At 53.1% G+C, this 13197-nt stretch overlaps 1 protein-coding gene across 1 annotated transcript in view; it reads right to left on the reverse strand.

The window, feature by feature from the left end:
- Positions 1 to 1383: 1383 nt before the first annotated feature.
- The window catches only part of fbxl19 (F-box and leucine rich repeat protein 19), a gene marked incomplete at its 3' end in the record, with an annotated part of 14793 nt that continues 2979 nt past the window's right edge, over positions 1384 to 13197 (reverse strand). The window contains 8 exon segments of the mRNA XM_083523882.1: positions 1384 to 1477; positions 1479 to 1643; positions 2648 to 3753; positions 3986 to 4018; positions 4125 to 4301; positions 4395 to 4481; positions 4758 to 4901; positions 5100 to 5282. Of these exon segments, the coding sequence (XP_083380008.1) occupies positions 1384 to 1477; positions 1479 to 1643; positions 2648 to 3753; positions 3986 to 4018; positions 4125 to 4301; positions 4395 to 4481; positions 4758 to 4901; positions 5100 to 5270 (1977 nt within the window). The 5' untranslated portion in view covers positions 5271 to 5282.

A 13197-nucleotide genomic window follows, 5' to 3' on the forward strand; every position in this document is an offset into this window, starting at 1 on the left:
GTGTCCCAACCGCTAACACACACTCCTCCACACACACACACACACACACACACACACACACACACACACACACACCCTGCACACCGTGTCCCAACCGCTAACACACACTCCTCTACACACACACACCACCTGCACACCGTGTCCCAACCGCTAACACACACTCCTCTACACACACACACACACACACACACACACAACCTGCACAACGTGTCCCAACCGCTAACACACACTCCTCCACACACACACACACACACACACACACACACACAACCTGCACACCGTGTCCCAACCGCTAACACACACTCCTCTACACACACACACACACACACAACCTGCACACCGTGTCCCAACCGCTAACACACACTCCTCTACACACACACACCACCTGCACACCGTGTCCCAACCGCTAACACACTCCTCTACACACACACACACACACACACACCACCTGCACACCGTGTCCCAACCGCTAACACACACTCCTCTACACACACACACACACACACACACACAACCTGCACAACGTGTCCCAACCGCTAACACACACTCCTCCACACACACACACACACACACACACACACACACACAACCTGCACACCGTGTCCCAACCGCTAACACACACTCCTCTACACACACACACACACACACACACAACCTGCACACCGTGTCCCAACCGCTAACACACACTCCTCTACACACACACACCACCTGCACACCGTGTCCCAACCGCTAACACACACTCCTCTACACACACACACACACACACACAACCTGCACAACGTGTCCCAACCGCTAACACACACTCCTCCACACACACACACACACACACAACCTGCACACCGTGTCCCAACCGCTAACACACACTCCTCTACACACACACACACACACACACACCCTGCACACCGTGTCCCAACCGCTAACACACACTCCTCTACACACACACACACCACCTGCACACCGTGTCCCAACCGCTAACACACACTCCTCTACACACACACACACACACACACCACCTGCACACCGTGTCCCAACCGCTAACACACACTCCTCTACACACACACACTTTTTTTAATTGCCAGCAAGCCAACTGCTCTCACACTACACTGCCAGAGAGACAGACAGCCAGACACAGAGAGAGAGAGAGAGAGAGAGAGAGAGAGAGAGAGACTCACAGAGAGACAGAAAGAGAAAGAGAGAAAGAGAAAGAGAGACTCACAGAGAGACAGAAAGAAAAAGAGAGACACAGAGAGAGAAAGAGAGAAGAGAGACAGCCAGCCAGACACAGAGAGAGAGAGAGAGAGAGAGAGAGAGAGAGAGAGAGAGAGAAAGAGAGAGAGAGAGACTCACAGAGAGACAGAAAGAGAAAGAGAGAAAGAGAGAGACTCACAGAGAGACAGAAAGAAAAAGAGAGACACAGAGAGAGAAAGAGAGAAGAGAGACAGCCAGCCAGACACAGAGAGAGACACAGAGAGACAGTACCTTGTAAGCGGTTGATGAGCCACATGAGCTGTTTTTTGGAGATATTGGTATAGCCCAGGTTGAGGGAGACAGGCTGGCGGCGGATTATACCACTCAGCATTGGGGGGGTGATGGATCTTTGACGGCTGAGGTCAATCTGAGTCCATAGTCTCTTATCACAGCACCTGAACACACAGACACACACACAATAAGCGGAATTACATGAGTGTGTGTTAGTAGAGAAAGCTGCTGTAAATCTGTGTTTTCTGTAACTCAGCTACTGATGAAAATGAAACACTACACATGGACTCTAAAAGCCGAGCCTACCCCATCCAGCACACACACACGTTGAGCTATTTAAAAAAATCAACAGATCAGACCAGTCTGATTTTAGCTAGACTTAAACAAATCTAGGACATTAGCACATCTAGCTAATTTACGCTAATTCACTTAACCACAACACTCCAACAGCCAATCAGAAACCGACCTGGATGAGAGTTAGAAGACCACATCATTAACTGTGCAGGGGGGGGAAACAGCTGATCATTAAGACGGTGAAGAAGACACTTTCTCTCACACTCACAAACATAGATGTTTGTAATTAAGAACAGTGGAGAAACAGATTCACATTCAGTGCATATAGAGCACTATAGGCCAATACTTTAGAGCAGCGCTGGGTTTGGGGGCAGTAATTCAGACCGGCGCTGCGTTTGAAGGTTCCCAAAAATTAAAGCAGCGCTGGGTTTAGAGGAGGGGGGCAGGAGTTTAGAGCAGCGCAAAATTTTGAGGTCAGTAGTTTAGAGAGGTGTAGGGTTTGATGGTGCCCATACTTAAGAGCGGCATTGGGTTTTGTGTTGTACAGTAGTTTAGGGCGGCGCAGGGTTTTTGAGTGCCAATATTTTAGAGCGGTGTTGGGTTTGGTGGTGTACAATAAATTAGAGTGGCGTAGGATTGGGAGTGCCCATATTTTAAAGCAGCGTTGGGTTTGGGCCAATACTTTAGAGCAGCGTTAGATTTGGGCCAATATTTTAGAGCGGCGTTGGGTTTTGTGTTGTACAGTAGTTTAGAGCGGTGTTGGGTTTGGTGGTGCCAATACTTTAGAGCGGTGTTGGGTTTGGTGGTGTACGGTAAAGTAGAGCAGTGTAGGGTTTGAGCAGCTCTGATGATATCCAGGTAGTGAAGGTCTCACCAGCGGCTCCATGTCCTGCAGACCCTCATGCAGACACACAGCTGTTTGTGGCTGAGGTGCTGGAACACTCGGAGCCAGACGTCTCGGGGCAGGACGTGAGATGCCCCGCTGTCCAGGGGGAGGCAGTGAGGCTCGGGGCAGGCGGGCGGGGGGCGCACCAGGTGCCGCTCCATTTGCACCGCTTTGGGCGGAGAAATTAACGTCAGCTGGGCTGCGATGCGAGAAGCCGGACTGGGCAATTGGACGCCTCCGTTTCCTCCGTTGGTTGTCCCACTTCCTGTCATCTGGGTCGCCGTCGTCTGCTTCGACCCGCTCCGCATTTTCCCGGCTCGTCCAGTTTTATTAGTCTGGTGTCGATGATTAGCGTTAGTGCCTCCACTGTTGCTCTTGGCATTCTCTTTCTCCATGCGCGCGCGGCCATTCCGCGACACTTCTTGCCCGTTGCTGCGTTTGGGCACTCCCTCTGAATGGGAGTGGCAAAAGGATGGCTGATGCTGGCTGGAGCAGATAGCTGACGGAGAGGGCGGAGTCAACAGCCCAGGTTTTCTGTTTTTCTCCCCGGGGACGTCCTCGTCCTCCGTCTCGGTCACCGCAGCTGATTTGCGTCCCCTCGGAGTGTTGTCAGATTTCCGGTTGCGCTGCTGCTGCTGTAGCTGCGGTGTTTCCTCTGATGTAACTTCCTGTTCCTGCTCGTTCCCAGTCCTCTCGCCTTCCGAATCGTCGCTGGCGCTGAAACCAAGTTCAGCCAGACGCCGGTTCCTCTCCCGCTCACGCTCCTTCTCCCGCTCTCTCTCTCGGGAGTTGTACGCCGTCGCCGGGGACGAAGGTTCAGATGCGGCGCCTGGAGATGCAGAGTCAGAATCGGAGTCGGAATCAGAGTCTGACTCAGAGCTGGAGGAAGAGGAGGAAGAGGAGGAGGAGTCTCTGGTGCGCTCCAGCAGCTGGCACATGCGTTTGAAGCGCTCGAGTTTCTCGCGGTGGTGAGAGCGCTGGTCCTGGTTGGAGGTCGAAGACGGAGGTTGCACCGCCGATCCAACACCGGCTGACCCTTGACCTCCGGAGGAGGAGTTTGGCCCATTGGTCTCAGAAGAGTCAGGTTTCTGCTTCTAAGAAGAAAAAAGAAAAAGAAATAAAGGAAAGAAATAAGGATCATGATTGTGATGGTGGTGGTGAGGATCATGATTGTAAAGGTGGTAGGGATCATGATTGTGATGGTGGTGGGGATCATGATTGTGATGGTGGTGGTGGTGGGGATCAGGATCATGATTGTGGTGGTGAGGATCATAATCGTGGTGGTGGTGGTGAGGATCATGATTGTGGTGGGGATAAAACTTGTACCTTTTTCAGGTGTTTTTCTCGAGCGCCTTTCATCTGTAGAGAGAAACATTGCATCACTGTGAGGAACCGCCCATGTCCACACCCACTTTTGTGATCACATGGTACACAGTTGAGCTAGCAGAGTGTTAAAGTGGCTGACCTTCTTCTTGGGCCCACTCTCCTGAGACAGCTCCTTCTCCTTCTTGCGTTTCTGTCCGTCCTGCCGCGTCTCCTCTGCAGATGAAGGTTTCTTTTTACTTGGGGGCGGGTCGTCTGTGAGCTTCCACCGGCCCACCTCTCCGTTATCCAACCGCCGCTTCCCCAACCCATCTCCGTCCTGAAGGGGAAAGGGGGACAGGAACTGAATAAGACACTGGAGGGTTGGTGTGTTTACTGGAGCGCAGTGTGGAGGTTGTGTTTTAATCCTCACCTTACTGGTTTTACCCTCTTTGTGGCATTTGGGACACTCCCAGCAGTTCGGTATCTCATCATTAATGATTCCTTCTGCTTTACCCATCTGTCAGGAAACACACACTCATCAACACTCAAACACACACACACACTCTTCACCCTTCACTCTGTGTGTGTGTGTGTGTGTTGTAGTTACTCAGTACACACACAAACAATAAACTAAAGGGATGCACAGATACACTTTATTTAATATTATGTATATAACAGGAGACACAGACAGACAGACAGAGTGAAAGACAAGGAGACATTGAGACAGTTAGACAGACAGTGAGAGACAGAGAGATAGACAGTTATTTGTAAAGAGACAGTGAGACAGGCAGACCTTAAGACAGCTGGGATGGATGATCTCGTTGCAGATGGTACACTCCATCAGAGAGAGACTGAACTTCTCCTCCTCAGACTCCACAGTGTCCTCCTTCCCCGCTTCTCCACACGCAAAACACACCGCCGTGTGAGGAAGCACAGGCTACACAAACACACACAAATAAGAGGAAGTGAATGTATGAAGTGTAAATAATGGCAATATAAAAAAGAGTGACAGTGTGGGAAATACACCAGCATACGCCCACTGGGAGGGACACCTGTCGGAACGGCACTCTGTGGGCAGGGCATGGTGTATATAACCTGTGTGTGTGTGTGTGTGTGTGTGTGTGTGTGTACCCACAGCAGTACACTGTCTCAGTAGACAAGACTGTTTCATGCGTCCCGGTCCCCCGAACTTCTTCATGTCCTTGCAGAAGTGACACTCTCCACACTCGGAGCGCATACAGGCCTGACAGCGCCGGCAACGGGTACGGCGCCGCCTCGCCCCCCCCAGAGCCTTACTGCCCGACATCACCTCTACACTCTGTACACACACACGAGAGAGGGGAAGGAGTCAATACAATAGGACTGGTTATGTGTATATGTACACTGGACATAAAAGTTTACAGACTCCGATTAAAACCGGTGTAAAACCGCGGCAGATTTATTTCTGATAAATCCGTCTGAATTTGGGTGTAAATGAGCTGAGTAAGGGGCGGAGCAACAATTTAAAAAACACACACACAATTTTATCAAGACAATGGACATGTAGTCTATTTTATATATACACTGAATACGTTTAGGTTTGAGATCGGAACATGAGGGATTGGAATTCCAGCTCCATTTCCTGATATTTTTATCTGAATATGTTCAACACCTCGGCTCTGACCCAGGAGAGTTCTGTTAGTCTGATCACTTCAACACTTCAGATCTCTGAAAGATATCTTGGAGTGAGTCCTGGGTTTCTTCTGTGAAGACTGTGTTTTTCTTAAGAAGGAAAAAATGAAGACCAGAGAGTTGTGTATAGGAGAAACACAAACCATTCAGATACTGAGATAAGAGAGAAGATCCATCAGAACCATTACACACACACACACACACACACACACACACAGGAGATATTACACCAATCTCACCAAACATAACTTCAACTTGCATGGCTGCTTCTGGACTAGCTAGAGAGGGTGTAGCAGTGTAGTGGGAATGTAGAGGGGGAGTGTAGTGGGAGTGTAGTAAGAATGTAGAGGGGAAGTGTAGTGGGAATGTAGAGGGGGAGTGTAGTGGGAATGTAGTGAGAATGTAGAGGGGGAGTGTAGTGGGAGTGTAGTGAGAATGTAGAGGGGGAATGTAGTGGGAATGTAGAGGGGAAGTGTAGTGGGAATGTAGAGGGGGAGTGTAGTGGGAGTGTAGAGGGGGAGCGTAGTGAGAGTGTAGAGGGGGAGTGCAGTGGGAATGTAGTGAGAATGTAGAGGGGGAGTGTAGTGGGAGTGTAGTGAGAATGTAGAGGGGGAATGTAGTGGGAATGTAGAGGGGAAGTGTAGTGGGAATGTAGAGGGGGAGCGTAGTGGGAGTGTAGAGGGGGAGCGTAGTGAGAGTGTAGAGGGGGAGTGCAGTGGGAATGTAGAGGGGGAGTGTAGTGGGAGTGTAGAGGGGGAGCGTAGTGAGAGTGTAGAGGGGGAGTGTAGTGGGAATGTAGTGAGAATGTAGAGGGGGAATGTAGTGGGAATGTAGAGGGGAAGTGTAGTGGGAATGTAGAGGGGGAGTGTAGTGGGAGTGTAGAGGGGGAGCGTAGTGAGAGTGTAGAGGGGGAGTGCAGTGGGAATGTAGAGGGGGAGTGCAGTGGGAATGTAGAGGGGGAGTGTAGTGAGAATGTAGAGGGGGAGTGAAGTGGGAATGTAGAGGGGCAGTGTAGTGGGAATGTAGAGGGGGAGTGTAGTGGGAATGTAGAGGGGGAGTGTAGTGGGAATGTAGAGGGGGAGTGTAGTGGGAATGTAGAGGGGGAGTGTAGTGGGAATGTAGAGGGGGAGTGTAGTGGGAATGTAGAGGGGGAGTTTAGTGGGAATGTAGAGGGGGAGTTTAGTGGGAATGTAGAGGGGAAGTGTAGTGGGAGTGTAGTGGGAATGTAGAGGGGAAGTGTAGTGGGAGTGTAGTGGGAATGTAGAGGGGGAGTGTAGTGGGAATGTAGAGGGGGAGTGTAGTGGGAATGTAGAGGGGGAGTGTAGTGGGAGTGTAGAGGGGGAGCGTAGTGAGAGTGTAGAGGGGGAGTGCAGTGGGAATGTAGAGGGGGAATGTAGTGGGAATGTAGAGGGGAAGTGTAGTGGGAGTGTAGAGGGGGAGCGTAGTGAGAGTGTAGAGGGGGAGTGTAGTGGGAGTGTAGTGAGAATGTAGAGGGGGAATGTAGTGGGAATGTAGAGGGGAAGTGTAGTGGGAATGTAGAGGGGGAGCGTAGTGGGAGTGTAGAGGGGGAGCGTAGTGAGAGTGTAGAGGGGGAGTGCAGTGGGAATGTAGAGGGGGAGTGCAGTGGGAATGTAGAGGGGGAGTGCAGTGGGAATGTAGAGGGGGAGTGTAGAGGGGGAGTGTAGTGAGAATGTAGAGGGGGAGTGTAGTGGGAGTGTAGTGGGAGTGAAGTGGGAATGTAGAGGGGCAGTGTAGTGGGAATGTAGAGGGGCAGTGTAGTGGGAATGTAGAGGGGGAGTGTAGTGGGAATGTAGAGGGGGAGTGTAGTGGGAATGTAGAGGGGGAGTGTAGTGGGAATGTAGAGGGGGAGTGTAGTGGGAATGTAGAGGGGGAGTTTAGTGGGAATGTAGAGGGGGAGTTTAGTGGGAATGTAGAGGGGAAGTGTAGTGGGAGTGTAGTGGGAATGTAGAGGGGGAGTGTAGTGGGAATGTAGAGGGGGAGTGTAGTGGGGAAGTGTAGAGGGGGAGTGTAGTGGGGAAGTGTAGAGGGGGAGTGTAGTGGGGAAGTGTAGTGGGAATGTAGAGGGGGAGTGTAGTGGGAATGTAGAGGGGCAGTGTAGTGGGAATGTAGAGGGGCAGTGTGGTGGGAATGCAGTGGGAATGTAGAGAGGGAGTGTAGTGGGAGAGTGTAGAGGGGGAATGCAGTGGGAATGCAGTGGGAATGTAGGGAGGGAGTGTAGTGGGAGAGTGTCGAGGGGGAGTGTAGTGGGAGAGTGTAGAGGGGGAGTGTAGAGGGGGAGTGTAGAGGGGAAGTGTAGTGGGAATGTAGAGGGGGAGTGTAGTGAGAATGTAGAGGGGGAGTGTAGAGGGGCAGTGTAGTGGGGAAGTGTAGAGGGGGAGTGTAGTGGGGAAGTGTAGAGGGGGAGTGTAGTGAGAATGTAAAGGGCGAGTGTAGTGGGAGTGTAGTTGGAATATAGAGGGGCAGTGTAGTGGGAATCTAGAGGGGGAGTGTAGAGGGGGAGTGTAGTGAGAATGTAAAGTGGGAGTGTAGGGGGAATGTAGAGGGGCAGTGTGGTGGGAATGTAGAGGGGCAGTGTAGTGGGAATGTAAAGGGGCAGTGTAGTGGGAATGTAGAGGGGCAGTAGAGGTGGAGTGAAGTGGGAATGTAGAGGGGCAGTAGAGGTGGAGTGAAGTGGGAATGTAGAGGGGCAGTAGAGGTGGAGTGAAGTGGGAATGTAGAGGGGGAGTGAAGTGGGAATGTAGAGGGGGAGTGTAGTGGGAATGTAGAGGGGCAGTGTAGTGGGAATGTAGAGGGGCAGTGTAGTGGGAATGTAGAGGGGCAGTGTAGTGGGAATGTAGAGGGGCAGTGTAGTGGGAATGTAGAGGGGGAGTGCAGTGGGAATGTAGAGGGGGAGTGCAGTGGGAATGTAGAGGGGGAGTGTAGAGGGGGAGTGTAGTGAGAATGTAGAGGGGGAGTGTAGTGGGAGTGTAGTGGGAGTGAAGTGGGAATGTAGAGGGGCAGTGTAGTGGGAATGTAGAGGGGCAGTGTAGTGGGAATGTAGAGGGGGAGTGTAGTGGGAATGTAGAGGGGGAGTGTAGTGGGAATGTAGAGGGGGAGTGTAGTGGGAATGTAGAGGGGGAGTTTAGTGGGAATGTAGAGGGGGAGTTTAGTGGGAATGTAGAGGGGAAGTGTAGTGGGAGTGTAGTGGGAATGTAGAGGGGGAGTGTAGTGGGAATGTAGAGGGGGAGTGTAGTGGGGAAGTGTAGAGGGGGAGTGTAGTGGGGAAGTGTAGAGGGGGAGTGTAGTGGGGAAGTGTAGTGGGAATGTAGAGGGGGAGTGTAGTGGGAATGTAGAGGGGCAGTGTAGTGGGAATGTAGAGGGGCAGTGTGGTGGGAATGCAGTGGGAATGTAGAGAGGGAGTGTAGTGGGAGAGTGTAGAGGGGGAATGCAGTGGGAATGCAGTGGGAATGTAGGGAGGGAGTGTAGTGGGAGAGTGTCGAGGGGGAGTGTAGTGGGAGAGTGTAGAGGGGGAGTGTAGAGGGGGAGTGTAGAGGGGAAGTGTAGAGGGGAAGTGTAGTGGGAATGTAGAGGGGGAGTGTAGTGAGAATGTAGAGGGGGAGTGTAGAGGGGCAGTGTAGTGGGGAAGTGTAGAGGGGGAGTGTAGTGGGGAAGTGTAGAGGGGGAGTGTAGTGAGAATGTAAAGGGCGAGTGTAGTGGGAGTGTAGTTGGAATATAGAGGGGCAGTGTAGTGGGAATCTAGAGGGGGAGTGTAGAGGGGGAGTGTAGTGAGAATGTAAAGTGGGAGTGTAGGGGGAATGTAGAGGGGCAGTGTGGTGGGAATGTAGAGGGGCAGTGTAGTGGGAATGTAAAGGGGCAGTGTAGTGGGAATGTAGAGGGGCAGTAGAGGTGGAGTGAAGTGGGAATGTAGAGGGGCAGTAGAGGTGGAGTGAAGTGGGAATGTAGAGGGGGAGTGAAGTGGGAATGTAGAGGGGGAGTGTAGTGGGAATGTAGAGGGGGAGTGTAGTGGGAATGTAGAGGGGCAGTGTAGTGGGAATGTAGAGGGGCAGTGTAGTGGGAATGTAGAGGGGCAGTGTAGTGGGAATGTAGAGGGGCAGTGTAGTGGGAATGTAGAGGGGCAGTGTAGTGGGAATGAAGAGGGGGAGTGTAGTGGGAATGAAGAGGGGGAGTGTAGTGGGAATGAAGAGGGGGAGTGTAGTGGGAATGAAGAGGGGGAGTGTAGTGGGAATGAAGAGGGGGAGTGTAGTGGGAATGAAGAGGGGGAGTGTAGTGGGAATGAAGAGGGGGAGTGTAGTGGGAATGAAGAGGGGGAGTGTAGTGGGAATTAAGAGGGGGAGTGTAGTGGGAATTAAGAGGGGGAGTGTAGTGGGAATTAAGAGGGGGAGTGTAGTGGGAATGTAGAGGGGTGTACACCACGTTACAGAGTTAAAGTGTAAACACCTTCAACACCACTTTTAATCATCACCTCAATCACCTACACCATCAACATCACCTCTACTATCTTCCTCAATAATCACCACCATCCTCCTATTACATAATTACCTTCACCATCACCTCCATCACCACCACCACCTCCATCATCACCACCACCACCACCATCCTCCTCTTCCCTGATCCTCCTCTGTGCTATAGCAAAATAATTGTCATTTATTTTAGTTGAAGCTTTAACAAGAAAATCTAATTGGAGCTAATGTACAGTGGAGGACTTGGAGCTAATGTACAGGGAGGGGAATAGAGCTGACATCCAGTTGAGGGGATAAGAGCTTATGTGCAGTTGGGAGGATTCGAGCTGGAGTATTTGAGCTGATGTGCAGTTGGGAGGATTCAAGCTGATGTGCAGTGGGAGGATTAGACCTGATGTGCAGTGGGGGATTAGATATAATGTGCAGTGGGATGATTAGACCTGATGTACAGTTGGGGGATTCAAGCTGAAACTGTTCCACTACACATTACACTAGATTACATTGTGTGTGTATAAAAAAATAAAAAAAAAGAGTATGAGAGAGAGAGAGAACAGTTGGAAGGATTTGAGCCGATGCGCCGTTGGGGGGATTGGGGCCGATGCGCCGTTGGGATGATTGGGGCCGATGCGCCGTTGGGATGATTGGGGCCGATGCGCCGTTGGGATGATTGGGGCCGATGCGCCGTTGGGATGATTGGGGCCGATGCGCCGTTGGGATGATTGGGGCCGATGCGCCGTTGGGATGATTGGGGCCGATGCGCCGTTGGGATGATTGGGGCCGATGCGCCGTTGGGATGATTGGGGCCGATGCGCCGTTGGGATGATTGGGGCCGATGCGCCGTTGGGATGATTGGGGCCGATGCGCCGTTGGGATGATTGGGGCCGATGCGCCGTTGGGATGATTGGGGCCGATGCGCCGTTGGGATGATTGGGGCCGATGCGCCGTTGGGATGATTGGGGCCGATGCGCCGTTGGGATGATTGGGGCCGATGCGCCGTTGGGATGATTGGGGCCGATGCGCCGTTGGGATGATTGGGGCCGATGCGCCGTTGGGATGATTGGGGCCGATGCGCCGTTGGGATGATTGGGGCCGATGCGCCGTTGGGATGATTGGGGCCGATGCGCCGTTGGGATGATTGGGGCCGATGCGCCGTTGGGATGATTGGGGCCGATGCGCCGTTGGGATGATTGGGGCCGATGCGCCGTTGGGATGATTGGGGCCGATGCGCCGTTGGGATGATTGGGGCCGATGCGCCGTTGGGATGATTGGGGCCGATGCGCCGTTGGGATGATTGGGGCCGATGCGCCGTTGGGATGATTGGGGCCGATGCGCCGTTAGGGGGATTGGAGCCGATGCGCAGTTAGGGGGATTGGAGCCGATGCGCAGTTAGGGGGATTAGAGCCGATGCGCAGTTAGGGGGATTAGAGCCGATGCGCAGTTAGGGGGATTAGAGCCGATGCGCAGTTAGGGGGATTAGAGCCGATGCGCAGTTAGGGGGATTAGAGCCGATGCGCAGTTAGGGGGATTAGAGCCGATGCGCAGTTAGGGGGATTAGAGCCGATGCGCAGTTAGGGGGATTAGAGCCGATGCGCAGTTAGGGGGATTAGAGCCGATGCGCAGTTAGGGGGATTAGAGCCGATGCGCAGTTAGGGGGATTAGAGCCGATGCGCAGTTAGGGGGATTAGAGCCGATGCGCAGTTAGGGGGATTAGAGCCGATGCGCAGTTAGGGGGATTAGAGCCGATGCGCAGTTAGGGGGATTAGAGCCGATGCGCAGTTAGGGGGATTAGAGCCGATGCGCAGTTAGGGGGATTAGAGCCGATGCGCAGTTAGGGGGATTAGAGCCGATGCGCAGTTAGGGGGATTAGAGCCGATGCGCAGTTAGGGGGATTAGAGCCGATGCGCAGTTAGGGGGATTAGAGCCGATGCGCAGTTAGGGGGATTAGAGCCGATGCGCAGTTAGGGGGATTAGAGCCGATGCGCAGTTAGGGGGATTAGAGCCGATGCGCAGTTAGGGGGATTAGAGCCGATGCGCAGTTAGGGGGATTAGAGCCGATGCGCAGTTAGGGGGATTAGAGCCGATGCGCAGTTAGGGGGATTAGAGCCGATGCGCAGTTAGGGGGATTAGAGCCGATGCGCAGTTAGGGGGATTAGAGCCGATGCGCAGTTAGGGGGATTAGAGCCGATGCGCAGTTAGGGGGATTAGAGCCGATGCGCAGTTAGGGGGATTAGAGCCGATGCGCAGTTAGGGGGATTAGAGCCGATGCGCAGTTAGGGGGATTAGAGCCGATGCGCAGTTAGGGGGATTAGAGCCGATGCGCAGTTAGGGGGATTAGAGCCGATGCGCAGTTAGGGGGATTAGAGCCGATGCGCAGTTAGGGGGATTAGAGCCGATGCGCAGTTAGGGGGATTAGAGCCGATGCGCAGTTAGGGGGATTAGAGCCGATGCGCAGTTAGGGGGATTAGAGCCGATGCGCAGTTAGGGGGATTAGAGCCGATGCGCAGTTAGGGGGATTAGAGCCGATGCGCAGTTAGGGGGATTAGAGCCGATGCGCAGTTAGGGGGATTAGAGCCGATGCGCAGTTAGGGGGATTAGAGCCGATGCGCAGTGGGATGCTTAGAGCCGATGCGCAGTGGGATGCTTAGAGCCGATGCGCAGTGGGATGCTTAGAGCCGATGCGCAGTGGGATGCTTAGAGCCGATGCGCAGTGGGATGCTTAGAGCCGATGCGCAGTGGGATGCTTAGAGCCGATGCGCAGTGGGATGCTTAGAGCCGATGCGCAGTGGGATGCTTAGAGCCGATGCGCAGTGGGATGCTTAGAGCCGATGCGCAGTGGGATGCTTAGAGCCGATGCGCAGTGGGATGCTTAGAGCCGATGCGCAGTGGGATGCTTAGAGCCGATGCGCAGTGGGATGCTTAGAGCCGATGCGCAGTGGGATGCTTAGAGCCGATGCGCAGTGGGATGCTTAGAGCCGATGCGCAGTGGGATGCTTAGAGCCGATGCGCAGTGGGATGCTTAGAGCCGATGCGCAGTGGGATGCTTAGAGCCGATGCGCAGTGGGATGCTTAGAGCCGATGCGC

Source organism: Silurus aristotelis (assembly GCF_946808225.1).
Source record: "Silurus aristotelis genome assembly, chromosome: 21".
In the NCBI taxonomy this organism is placed as follows: domain Eukaryota; kingdom Metazoa; phylum Chordata; class Actinopteri; order Siluriformes; family Siluridae; genus Silurus; species Silurus aristotelis.